This window comes from Podarcis raffonei, chromosome 3 (assembly GCF_027172205.1).
Source record: "Podarcis raffonei isolate rPodRaf1 chromosome 3, rPodRaf1.pri, whole genome shotgun sequence".
In the NCBI taxonomy this organism is placed as follows: domain Eukaryota; kingdom Metazoa; phylum Chordata; class Lepidosauria; order Squamata; family Lacertidae; genus Podarcis; species Podarcis raffonei.
The window spans coordinates 67,233,502-67,246,338 of NC_070604.1; the positions used below are offsets into that span (position 1 = coordinate 67,233,502).

Consider the following 12,837-nt stretch of genomic DNA (forward strand, 5'->3'; position numbering starts at 1 on the left):
GTTGTTACCATCTGTCCAAAGCCTGTGAGAACTGAGTTGGTGGTCTTGGTCCAATTTCTACTAGGCAAATACCACAAAAGCTACCATAACACTTGGCATTAGACTAAGGGAAAACTCAACTGCCTACTGTAAAATGTTACTAAATAGGCATACAGACTGAATCGAATGGTGGAACCTCCAGAAATAAAGAAAAGCGTGTAGCATATATTGCAAGCTTCCATTGCTATAGTAACTGTCCCTTATAAAAAGGAACAGCATCTGTTTTCTGTGTAAGTATGGCTGTTAATGAATATGAGATTCATAATAGGATGTACATTTTTCATTGTGAAAGAAAATTGGAGAACTTTCCCAGAACACTGATTAATTTTGCGTGCAACTACAAGTGTAACTTTGTTACAAAGGGATCCCCCTTGTGATATCTTGAAAGTGACAGCAGCTCTCCTGCAGTTGTTTACTCAAGGAAAGGAGAAGAAATCTGGTGATCACTGTGCATTTGGCAGGAAATCCAGGTCAAAGCAAGTCAAACCTTCTGCATCCTGTCTTTCATCCTGTTTTTAACAGGGGAAGAGGACAGTGCATCCCCCCCTACTTTTGGGAATACATTTTGGTTTGATTCGAAATAAACCGATCTAAGCAGGCTACCTCCTGCAGCCTCTAAAAGTGAAGGTATTACAAGCAGAATGGGGAAGCCAAAGCAATTGTTTTCTTTTGATCTTCTTGGGGCATTCAGGAGACCCATTTAGTTAACTTAAAAGACAACTGTCACCAGAATGTGAATTTGCACAGCATACACTGGGTGTTTAATCACTCTCTGAACCCAATTCTTTGTCAGTATAACAAAAACAGTTACACCAGGGAAGTTTTGTGATATAATTGCAAACTGAACTTTGACACCCGTGTTTCCTTATCTATCAAGATACACCAAAGGCCTTTCTGCCGAATTTACGCCATAGTCCAGGGATAATTTTGACCCATTTGTCCCGTGTGGGATGTTGCAGAGTGGCATGGTTATGAATGGTCTCTGTGCACTCTGAACAGTGGGACATTTTTGAGCAGCTTTGCATTTCAGACCATGGGAGCTTCTGTGTCTTCATCAGCTGTGAGATGTGCTCACTGCTGCAGCTGTTTTGAAAGTGTAAAATCATCATGCTGTGCACTGGTCTTGTGTGCATCTCATGATTAACTACTCAGCCTGAGTGCATGCCCTGTGATATGATCTCTAGCCAGAGGGAGGAGTTTGATGTTGTTATGATTTGAGTCTACAACTAATTTGGTTCTTGTATTAGCTCCAGTGTTGTTAACGAAGGAGTCAGTACAGCAGAGTTGGTATACTTGCTAATTTAAATGACTGTGAGTCTCAGCAAGCAGGCTATATGCTTCCCTTTGTAAAGGAATAATTCACATAGTTTTTAAAAGTTTATTGTCTTGGATGCAATTTTAACAAACCCCAAAGCACTACTGCAACTTGAGATCTAATCCAATGGGGCAATGTGGGATTGCTACATATGTACACCCAGTCATTTTTGGTTCCCCCACCCATGATACCACATCAGATCTTTTCACTTCAAAAAGCTGCCCCTTTCATTACTCTCCAACATTCTATGCAGCAGGAGGCAGTTGGAAAGGAAAATTAGCAAGCCCTGTGTATATGTACAGAAGCATTTCCTATCCTCAGACAAATTTCTATGGGTCCCAGTCAGTGCTCAAAAGTCCCATTATTCTATGCGCATTTTGTGACAGGGAATTTCATTAATACAAGCAGTTTCTGAGCTCTGAGAGCAGTACTGCACCTAAGATTAAAGCTGCCACTGCTGGAACGAAAGGAGAACCTTTTTCTGCCTCCCCACTTCCAGCCACTCTCTGAGGACTGGAGAAGGGACCCTCATAAGAATATTAAAGGGGATGGGCCAGGGAAGTATGGCTTTGATTTTTGCAGTCTTCAGATGAGGATTAGACCATGTGAAAAATGAATATAAGATTTTAGCTGCAGTTCATTCATTTTCAGCTTTATATTCTTGTTATTAAAAAAGTGGACCTAAACACTCCATTGCAGAACCCAGAACCCATGTTTAAAGTGCCACTTAGCTCCTGGCTTTCATATCTCAGTTTCTAACGCTGGTCCCTGTACAGATCTCCAAATCATTCTTACATTTATATGCAGTTTCTCTATCAATACTCATGTGCACAGGTTACCTGATTTAAACAATGGACTTCCCAGAATTCTAAAGATAAGACTGTTGATCTTATTGTGGTTAATGTCCAGACTGCAGTCCTAATCTAGAAGGATGCTGAATCAGTACTCTGGGTGATATTATCAGTTGAGTGGTTTAAGTACTGTCATGTTTGATTCTAGCAGATTGTCACAGCAACCAAATTAACTATGACATTTTACTATGAGCTCATCTGTAATAAGCCAGAATAACGACAGTGATGAGAACTGCAAAGGGCAAAGGCCAAAGCAAGGAAAAATAAAAACTCTGGTATGAAACTTGGCTTTTAATCTAGAGAATGAATGCTTCCTCTTGGCTTTGTTAACCGCTATAAACTAGATTAAAGAGGGGAGGGGAGAGCAGTCTCCCTCAGACTTAGTTAAACTTGTTCCAAAGCAAAATGGTGTTTCGGGGGGGGGGGAGAGAAGAGATGGAGTGTTATGTTTGAAGCTAAATTTCATTGGTGGCCAAATTATTCATGCTGCTTGCAAATAATTTCCCTGAGAGAAGTAGGGCAGGAAACTCCCACAATAACATTCACAATGAGAGTGAGAAACCAGCCAAACAGTGCTTGTGACATGTGACAAGCCAGACCAATGTGCCTCTGAGCAGCTGAAGGAATGTTTCCTGGCAATTGTTCTCAGAGAAACGAAAGCCTCCTTTCAGAAGAATGTAGAGCTTGTTGCTGCGAGTTAATGCTGTTTGTCATGACCCAAACACATTTGTAGATGGTGATGGGCTGTGTACCTTGTGCCAAGCCGGTCTTTCTGCCTGTATATTTTCAGACACCAAATCTGCTTTTGTGTATGCCTCCCTGAGCTTTAGAATCTACTGTTTACTGGCCTCTCTTTTTTACACGCTTCCTGGTGATCTTCATGTATTAACAGATAGTTCAGTGTTCCCCAACCTAGCCCTTTCTAGATGTTTTGGAGCAAGAAGGCTGCTGAGGTTTTACCCCTTCCTTTTTCATCTCTGGCCTTCAGGCAACCTTCGCCAAAAAGAAGCTCACCTCCGTAATCTGGAGGTAGGTCTCAGCTGGCCAAGAAAATTCCAAAGTGGTGCTCTGCCCTTTGATTTCAAGCAGGGAGACTGAACAGGGTCAGGCAGTACTAGTTCTGTCACCAGAATGGGTCAACGCAGTCCAGACTCTGCTCTCATGCAAACCACAATTAACTCTGCCAGTCATTGGATACATTGCCCATCATCACTGGAGGGACAGAAGGCAGAAGTGAGTAACCTCCCAACCCCAGGCCTCAAGCCTCCATCAGCTCTTGAGCTCTGGTGGAGAGTGCATGGCTCCACCTAGAGATCCTTGCTTGGGTCAGGCACCTGGCGCCTGAAGAACCAAAGGTTTTACAGAAAGAGGAAAAAATGCACAGTTCCAGGTGTGAGTAACTAGATCTAGATGTTAATGCACTCTTCACATTAGTGTAGTTCTCTCTCAGTGTCCCATGTAAGTGGTGGCACGTAATTCTGTCAGAGGTGGAACAGAAGTATGGGCAAAAAGCACTTAACGTCTTCCTGTTCTCTGAGTCATACAGTACTTGCCCAGTCTGAGCATAGAGAATTGCCATGGATTGCCAGCAGCCCCCTCAGTGATGGGAGAATAGAAGGCCTTCAGGTGCAACTGTAGGTGATATTTCCCACTGCTCATCTTTCTATGGGTGCTTCAGATTTATCTTCTCAGAGTGGGCTCAGCTTTGCTACAAATACTTTCTGAGGTATGCGAGTTCCTTTGGGAGATTATCTCAGTTTTGGTTCTCATAAAGCAGTTCTTGGAGGTGAGATTGTAATGGAGGATGTTTGGAATTACGAAGTGGGTTGTAAACTGCTTCCTTTTATTCAACTTCAGCCCAATTTTCTCAACACAGTCTCTTGGGACAATTTCTTTTGTAAGACCCAGAGCTTCCAGGATATCTTTCTGAACCTGAATGAGAGATGGAGATCTTTGTTGACCTCCACTCAACTCAAGAATGATAGAACATATTGATCTTCCTCTATTGGTGTGCCTGATATCTGCTTTGGACCTAGTTTTTCTTCAGTATTTGGTCAATTCCTATAAGGCCTCCCTAGTTGTTGCTTTTTAAAAATATTGGCTCTTCCAACTTTTCATACATGGCTTGAAGGAGACAAAGAAAAATCCTGTTCTTTTCCTGCCTATTGTCATGCCAGTGAAGGGGTTTTCCCCTATGTTTTCTGTTTTGGACTAGACACTTATAGATGCAATATAGATACCATACTAGAAGCCAGGTTCTGTTATCTTACTCATGATCAAGGATGCTGTGAACTGATGGGTCCTGCTTCCACTGTAAAGTAAGCACAATCAACATGGCTACCTCTCTGTTGCCTACATAGGGGGGAACAAAACAAAACAAAGGCAGTGCCATGTTTGTAACTGCTGAGAAAGTTTTGACCTGCTGAAAGAGCCATTGCTATGGAGACCTAATGACAAGATAATTGAATGGAACCTCTCTGCTTTCCATGTTTCTCACACTGATGCTAGCAGGGTCAGAGCCCCTCAGACTTGCATTTCCCTTCAGGTCCATGCAAATCTTTATTGGACTAAAGACCCATTTTCCTCACAATGTCATCCCCCCTTAAATAAATTATCTTGAAGTCAGTCAGCTCCTCTCATAAAGGTGTCAGTTTTCACAGTAGTTTAGTCACTAGGCATTGTGTAAAGCAGGCAGATAAACAAACCACCTTCAAAGGAAGGAAGCAAAAGGCTTTTGTATTGGTGTATTTTGTGCTCCAAATATAAGCAATAACTTTATACAAGGCTATCTGTTCCATTTGGTTTGTAAATAGATGCTGGGAAGGGAGAAGAGAGTATAATTTTATGGGCGGTTTTTAGTAGCTGTCTAATTTTTAGGACCACATTATGCACCTGTGCTATTTGCATTCAATAAATGAGATCTGGGTATATTTTAAAGCACATCTGTATTTATGATTCTTAATAGCAAAATAAAAACCAATCAGGATAATCTTATTCTCAGTTTCTCTTTGTGTTGCTGGGGGTGGAAACCAATGACCTTTCCGATCTAAACAGCATGTTCATAAAAGCAGCACACATGGTGGTGTTTGTTTCCATTTACTGTTCTGCATATTGCAGAAGCACAAGGCTATTTTATATTTCAGGTCACAAATGGACTCCATGCCTTATAAAGTCAGCCACTGTGTATGCAAAATAAACCCCACAGATGCCTGACACAGACTAGGACAGGTCTGATGAAGTTAAAGCTTTACTAACTCACTGGAAGGAGAGCCAGAAAACAGTGTTTACACCGAAAGTAGTTTTCCCTTTTATCTGTGTGCAATGCACTCAGTCTGTAGAGTGCACCCCACTGCCAGGATCACCAGACCTTTGAAAAGGAAGTTATGAAGATTGGAAATGGGTCACTATAGCAGTGAGGTGTGTGGCATCCACCACCGCAACCCAATGGAGGATCTTTTTGGGCCTGCTATCAAAACAGTATTCTTTTTTCTTCTTATTTGCCAAAATAGTTTGAAAAGTCACTTAGGAGTATCCAGAAGAATAGGGATGGAAGGAAGGATGCATTGGTAGGTAGGTAGATGAAAATCATTTACCTATAAAATTGTTCATACTGGAGTGTTCCACATTCTCTGTGCTTATGCACCAGAACTGTTGACTAACATCCATTCTGTTTTCTCATTCAGTTTGACCATTTGTTGGACCATAACTAGACAAGACCAGCTTTGCTGGAGTGTACTCTGTGGTCTAAAAGTGAGGCTTTGCAAAAAAAATTCTGGTTGTATCCCAGAATGTTTACCATTTCCAAGGAACCTGCTACATCTTTCTTTCAACATCTCCTCTTTCACTTATCAAGTTTTGGGGCATGGACCTAGAAATAATGTTGACATTAAAGCATGAGATTAAAGTTATGAACATTTTTAATGGATTTAATTTCACACCAGAACTAGAATCTGGTAGTAAGCAGATCTCCTTATCGTGGTCTGTAATTGGCCATCTATTCTATGTCTTTCTTCCTTACATGAGTCAGTATCTGTAGAGCCCTTTTACTATGTGCGTCGGAGTGCTTTCATTGGGAAGTCTGCTAATGAAGCTGTACATCAGAGCATAGCAAAACCAAAGGGCCAAAGCCATGGAGTAATGGCATTTGGCTGCTTTTCAGACATGCAGTGCTGAAACTTCTGCCAAGTGTCACTGCATCATTAAGTTTCAGAGCGAGTTGTCAGTCCATGAATGGAAGAACACAAATTATGTCTGGTGTGTGTTCATAGAGAAGCTGCAGGTTCAACACGGTCAGAGCAGCATAATTGTCAAATCAAACAATAAGGCCATTTTCAAATGCCATAAATTCTTCATCCCACATATTTAAGGAAAGTAATAATTAATCATTCACACCTTGGGCAAGACTTGAAGGGAAAATACTTTATAGAATGCCAAGTCAAAGGTGCTTTTTTCCCCTCCAGCAAACATTGCTGTATACAAGTGTGAAAAGGAATGGGAGAAATATACAACTGGTACATGCCTTCTAGATAGGAAAATTCATATTTTGCTTTCGAGCTGCTACCAGTGGGCTTTTTAGAAACAATGAAGGAAGCTGGTGTATTGTAGTAGCTAAGACATTGAGCTGTTAACCCAAAAGTCCCTGGTTCTGATCTTGCCTCTATCACAAGCTGATTATGTGCCTTTAGGCAGCTATGATCATTTCCCCCCATCCATAAGCACCAACATGAGCAGAAGATTGGGAAGGCTGATGATGCACACGTGATGTCAAGAGGAGCCAGAGGCGGAGCTGAACTGGTGGTGGCACAGTTTCATTGGTCCTTCTCCCAATGCTTTGCCTCCTCCTCCGACACTGGTCCAGGGCTCCTTCCCCCTACCTTTCTCCTGTGTGGCAAGAAGCTGAGTGTGACAAAACATGTGGTCTGGGCTCTGCCCCCAGAAGAATTTTTTTGGGGGGTGCAATGGACCAGAGCCCCCTAGAGTTGGCACATATGAAATCTGCCCCGATTGTCCTTAACATGGGGGGGGGTATTTTCTTGGAGGGACTGAAAGAACCTGGGTCCCTTTAGAGCTGGTGCCTGTGCTCCCACCCAAATCTTCAATATGTACATTATAATAAAAACATACTTATAGGTTGTTATAAGTACATCTGATAATTATATATCTGGTATGGTGTATGAGAAATGTTCTCACTTTAAACAGTAACCAGTATTCAGAGATGTACTGAACGTGGAGGTTCCATTTATCTGCCATGGGTGTTAATAGGCTTATCTTCCATAGAATGGTTTTAAGCATTTTTTTTAAAAAAGGCCATTTAAGGTTGAGCATAAAATTTACATGCAGTTAAATTCTGCCTCTCATGAAACTCTTTAAATCAGGGCATGAGCAGTGGTCAAGGATGATAGGAGCTGGGAACCAACAACACCTGAAGAGCTACAGATTCTCCATCCCTACTTTAAATGGTTAAAAGCCAATATATTTTCTAGCTGCTGAACAAACTTCTGTTCTGTCTGCTTTCTGTGCGCTTTCCCAGGCTTCCACCCCCCATTGTATCAAAAGGGCAATGAATTCCCATATTAATATATAAGTTGTATATTCTAAATCATAGTACACTTTTAGTGACAGAAGTATCCTGTTTTCCGTACTTTGCAGTATTATAGGATAAAAATTCAGTATAATTCCTGCAAAGTGTTCTAATACCTTTTTTTTTTTTTAGGATAGTGGGGATTCCTATAGCTGTTGTGTAGTTGCTGTAGTGAAGTTCAAGTAGCATGATGCTTTGTGGTTGTCCCTTCCTTTCCTGTTTCCCCTGTCTGTGGCACTATTTGTATTGTTTTAATAGCTTGTTTATGTGGTTGTGAATGCATCTGCATAACCTGAAAAGCTGGAAGTTAAGGTTTTTCTATTACTGATAGTGACCCTGAAGAGCGGGGTGGGGTGCTGGGTGAGATGCATTCTCTAGGGTGATGTCTGTACATCTCTCATGATCAAAAGTACAAGAACCCCAGACAGGAGCAGTCTGGGATGTAGGGTGAAAGCACAAATTTGTTGAACAACATTTGCAGGACCAGATAGGAAATTAAAGTACATGAATGTTCACAAAACCCCTGAGTTTTATAAATATACCACATCACACTCCTAAATATATATATTTTTGTGCTCCAAGGGCCTATCGAAAGGCTGCTATATATTTTCTTCTGTGCCTATTTGAGCTCCTTTCTAACAATCAAGCACTTGGCTGCTAGTGCTGTGAACCCACCCAAGCCATTAATTTTCCTTTTACAAGCTGTCCCGTGTGTAAACTGCATCAGTAAGGAAACTAGCAATGGCCCCCTTCCAGCATGCACCTGGTGCAGCCCAGATCTGGAATTTGGTTGCATCAGTTGGCTGGCTGGCTCGGATTAAATTTCTAATCAGACTGAAGAAGAAAGATGATTTGCCATATCCGAAACACTGCTGTTACTGCCTTTGCTTGGGTGAATTTACTGAATCAAAATTAAACTTCATGCTATCGTTTCCCCTTTCATGATGTCCCTGCAAATTGATGATTATGTTTTTCATGCTTATAAACTGTTGGCCTCTAATCACTTGGATCATTTACAGTGTGCACTGGTCTAAAACAAAATACAGTTTGGTTTCTTCTCAGAGCTTTTGTTGATCAAAAACACTGCAGTGCCCTCTACTGCTAATCCTAGGAAGTGCAGATCAGATGGGTTTGCAAAGTCAAACTCGGCACACTCAAAGTAAAATGTTCATCTTGTTTTCTGAAGATCTATCTATCATCTATCTATCTATCTATCTATCTATCTATCTATCTATCTATCATCTATCTATATCTATCTATCATCTTTCTCTTTGGAATAGAGACTTCAAATCCTTGTTTTTCTCCAAGCTTGGTAGCAATAATAAACTTAAATTGAAGAAAGTAATTATTAATAGTATCATTACCATTATTTATATTTCTAATTTTAATGCTGTTTATTTTCATATATTGTAAACTGCCAGCCCACAAAAAGTGATGATTTTTTTGCATTAAAGAATGCTACAGTTTGCTACAGTAGTCGAAAGGCAGAGTTACATGCACAGCATAGAATATATTACCACTTGGTAGAAGTGTTGTATTAATTTTCTGTGTTGACAGCCTGGGGAGGGAGGGGGAGAGGAGAGGACATTCTTTGGCACATTTCCCCCTTTGACCCTGTAACTTTAACTCTTTTGTTCTCCATACATATTTTTCTGCATCAGTCACAAGAAGCTCGTTTCAGAGCATTCAGGCTGGAGCTGAGCTAATGCCATTGTTTAAGTGTGGCTGGTGCTGAGATACAGTTTCTCTTGCTGGCTTCAGTGTGCATTCATAAGAAAAGGAGCAGGGAGGGGGCATTTGATGCTTCAGATCCTGACTTACTGTGAGCCAGATAACCAGGGCTGGTCCTACCATGAGGCAGAGTGAGGCGACTGCCCCAGACAGCAAATGCTGTGTGTCCTTGCCCTCCCCCAGCTGCCCCCCTCCCCATTTCCCTCTGTTGGAAGACAGAGCTCTGTGTGCTGTACAGCCTGTCCTGTGCCCCCTAAGTTAGCCTTCTGCCCTCAAGGTACAGTGGTGGAGGACACTGGCCTGTTGCCAGTGTGGAAGTAAGATTCAACTGTCGGTTGGGTCAGTACATGGAAGGGCAGGGGCAGATGGTGCATTTTGGTCCTTCGTTTGAGGCAGCCAGCCCTGCAGACAACTCCCAAGACACGTCAGACGTTTGCCACAATCATTCTGTTTCTGTTTTGCGTTTTAGGTTCTCTCTTCATAAATCAAGTTCTGAAGAAAGTGCTGTCGGTCAGTATACTTCACCTTTATTTGGTCCTTTCTCCACCCCTTCCCAATGCCTTGCTTTTTGCATACCATCAGTAGTGTTGATCTACCTTGCTGTTTCAACTCTCTTGCAGTAATGTCACATGTTTTGCTACCTGCTTGTGGGGGGAAAGGGGGGGTTTCAACTTCCTTCTCATCTTTGAGGATTATTCCTTTAGAATAGTACTTCCTTGTGCATTTTATAAGTGTTATACAGGTAGACAGAGGTGTGGGATAGTTTTTGTTAATCACTGAAGTCATTTTGTCCAGAAGCGGAGCACAGCCACTCTTTTCCTCCTCCCTTAAAGAAAACAAATGTATTGGAATCTTCTGGTACAATTTATTTAATTCACTTGCATCTCAGTGTTTGCTTTAAATAGGGATAGCTGTTATTTATCATTTATTTATAGATCTCATTTTTGCACTCAAGTGCAAAATAAAATAACTAGGAAGCCTGCTTGATGTAGAAATATGACTAATGGTCATGCACCACTTTTAGATTACACAAACAAATTGAAATTGCATTTTCATATTAACTTTTAGGTAGCTTTTAACTTTGAAGGTTTTTTAGGTGAACTAAAAATAAAAGTTCAGTATGATCTATATTGTTAGTTAACATGAACATAAAAAATGTGTGTTCATTTTCACCTAGCATAGTATTTTTTGGTTGCTTGTTGCAAATGGTCTACAGCCTTCCTTTTCCTAAATAATGATTGCTTGTGACAGCTATTTATGGCATTCTTTCCAAGTATGAATTAAAATTAAAAAACACGCCCAAAAATAACTGAAACAGGATGAGGGTGTTGGGATACTGCCAGGGAGATAGAGTCCATCTGAGGCCCAAGCTCGGTGCCGGACGATCCATCGACCTCCCTTGGTCACGCAGTATCTAGCAATTGTAGCGACACGAAGCCTCAAGAAAAGATAGCCACATTCTTGGACTTGTGCACACTCTATCAGCAGAATTCACACAACAGAAGTTGCACAGCATGAGAGCAGAACATGCATATTTACAGTTTATTAGGCGTTGGTCAGAACAAAGAAAAGCATGACCGTCTGCTCCGACTGCTCAGGCAAAACAGCCAAAAACGAAACGAACTTACAACATAAACATCCTGTGAGACAGGAACTTACGCAGGCTGTTATACAAACATCCTGCTCCCTTTTAAGGTGGAACGGAAATATCCTAACATCCTCCCCCTTTCCGTGTAACCTGTAGTACCTGTGGTTCAACCCAATTGCAACCTTTGTGCATAAACCTTAAGTTGTTCTCTGTTAACAACCTTAGACAACAGATCAGCAGGAATTTCATTTCCTGGCATGTAGGACACCTGAATGAGTCCTTTCTGAATACACTCTCTTGCACGATGTAGCTTAATCTGCAAGTACTTGGTCCTTTGCTTGCAACTCTCCGAGTTCAGCAAAGCCAAACAAGATCTATTGTCTTGATACACTTGTATAGGACATTTCACAGAAACCCCAATGTCCTTAAACAGTTGCATTAACCATTCACAATCCATGAGTGAAAATGACAGAGCATTGAGTTCTGCTTCACAGGAACTTAGGCTAACTGTTGTCTGCTTTTTGCACAACCAGTCAAACAGGCAGTGGTTGTACATGTAGCATACTCCAGAAGTGCTTGTACCATCCGTGGTGTCACTTCCAAAACTCGCATCTGCAAAGATTTCAAGACCTCCAGTCTTCTGACTGGTGAACCTCAGCCTGTAGTGCATAGTCCCTTTCAAATAGCGGGCTATGCGCTTCAGAGCTTTCCAATCCTGAACAGTAGGATTGTTAGCATGACTGCTAAGCAGGTTAGTGCTTACAGCAATGTCAGGTCTTGAACATCTAGCAATGAAATTCAACTTGCCTAGAATGCATCTGTACAGCGTTGTGTCAGAAAACGCTTCAGCAGTACTGTCTACCTGGTAACCTGTCACCATCGGTGTGTCTGCTGGGTTTGCATCAACCAAATTCAACCTGGTTAATACATCAGCAATTTTCTGTGTTTGGTGTGCCAGAAAATTACCTGCTTGGTCCCTCTCCACCTGCAGAGAAAGATAGTTGGATACCTCACCAAGATCCTTCATGTCAAAGTGCTCCTTCAGTTGAGCTAGGGTGCTTTGGTAAAAAGCCTGATTCTTCCAAAACATCAGAAGATCATCAACAAAACATAAACAATACAGTTTGTTTTGCCCCTCCTCCTTGACAAACACACATGGATCAGCTTTGCCCTGGTGAAAACCTAGAGAAAGCAACGTTTCAGTGAGTTTTGTGTTCCAACACCTGGCACTCTGCTTGAGACCATATAAGGATTTCCGCAGTTTACAGACCATTCCCTTCTGTATCTGCATCCCGTCAGGTGGAAGCATGTACAGCTCCTCCCCCAAAATCCCGTACAAAAAAGCTGTATTTATGTCATGATGGGAAACATGCAGTTTCTCCTCCGCAGCGATCTTGAGCATCAGCCGAATGCTCTCATATTTGACCGTGGGTGAGTAGGTCTCGTGGTAATCCTGCCCTGGTACCTGTGAAAAACCTCTGGCAACCAATCTGGCTTTGTGTCTGACAACCTTGCCATTCTGGTCTGTCTTGGCCTTGAAGACCCATTTGCTGCCAACCAGTCTCATTCCTGGGACTACCGGTACCAGTTCCCAAGTCTGGTTCCTGTTCAAGGAATCAACTTCAGCCTTCATGGCATTAAGCCAAGGCTCAGCATCTTTAGAGGTTAACTCCTGGACCTCTTTGAAGCTTGAAGGTTCCCACACCTTCTCTGAGCTACTAAGAACAGCAGT

General features: G+C 41.8%; 1 protein-coding gene across 5 annotated transcripts in view; it reads left to right on the top strand.

Annotated features, from left to right (window-relative positions):
- SASH1 (SAM and SH3 domain containing 1) overlaps window positions 1-12,837 on the top strand; it is a 530,274-nt gene that overhangs the window by 455,250 nt on the left and 62,187 nt on the right. For all 5 annotated transcript variants that reach the window (XM_053382126.1, XM_053382128.1, XM_053382129.1 and 2 more), the window contains one exon: window positions 9,987-10,027. In XM_053382126.1, the coding sequence (XP_053238101.1) occupies window positions 9,987-10,027 (41 nt within the window). The remainder of the gene's footprint in view (window positions 1-9,986; window positions 10,028-12,837) is intronic.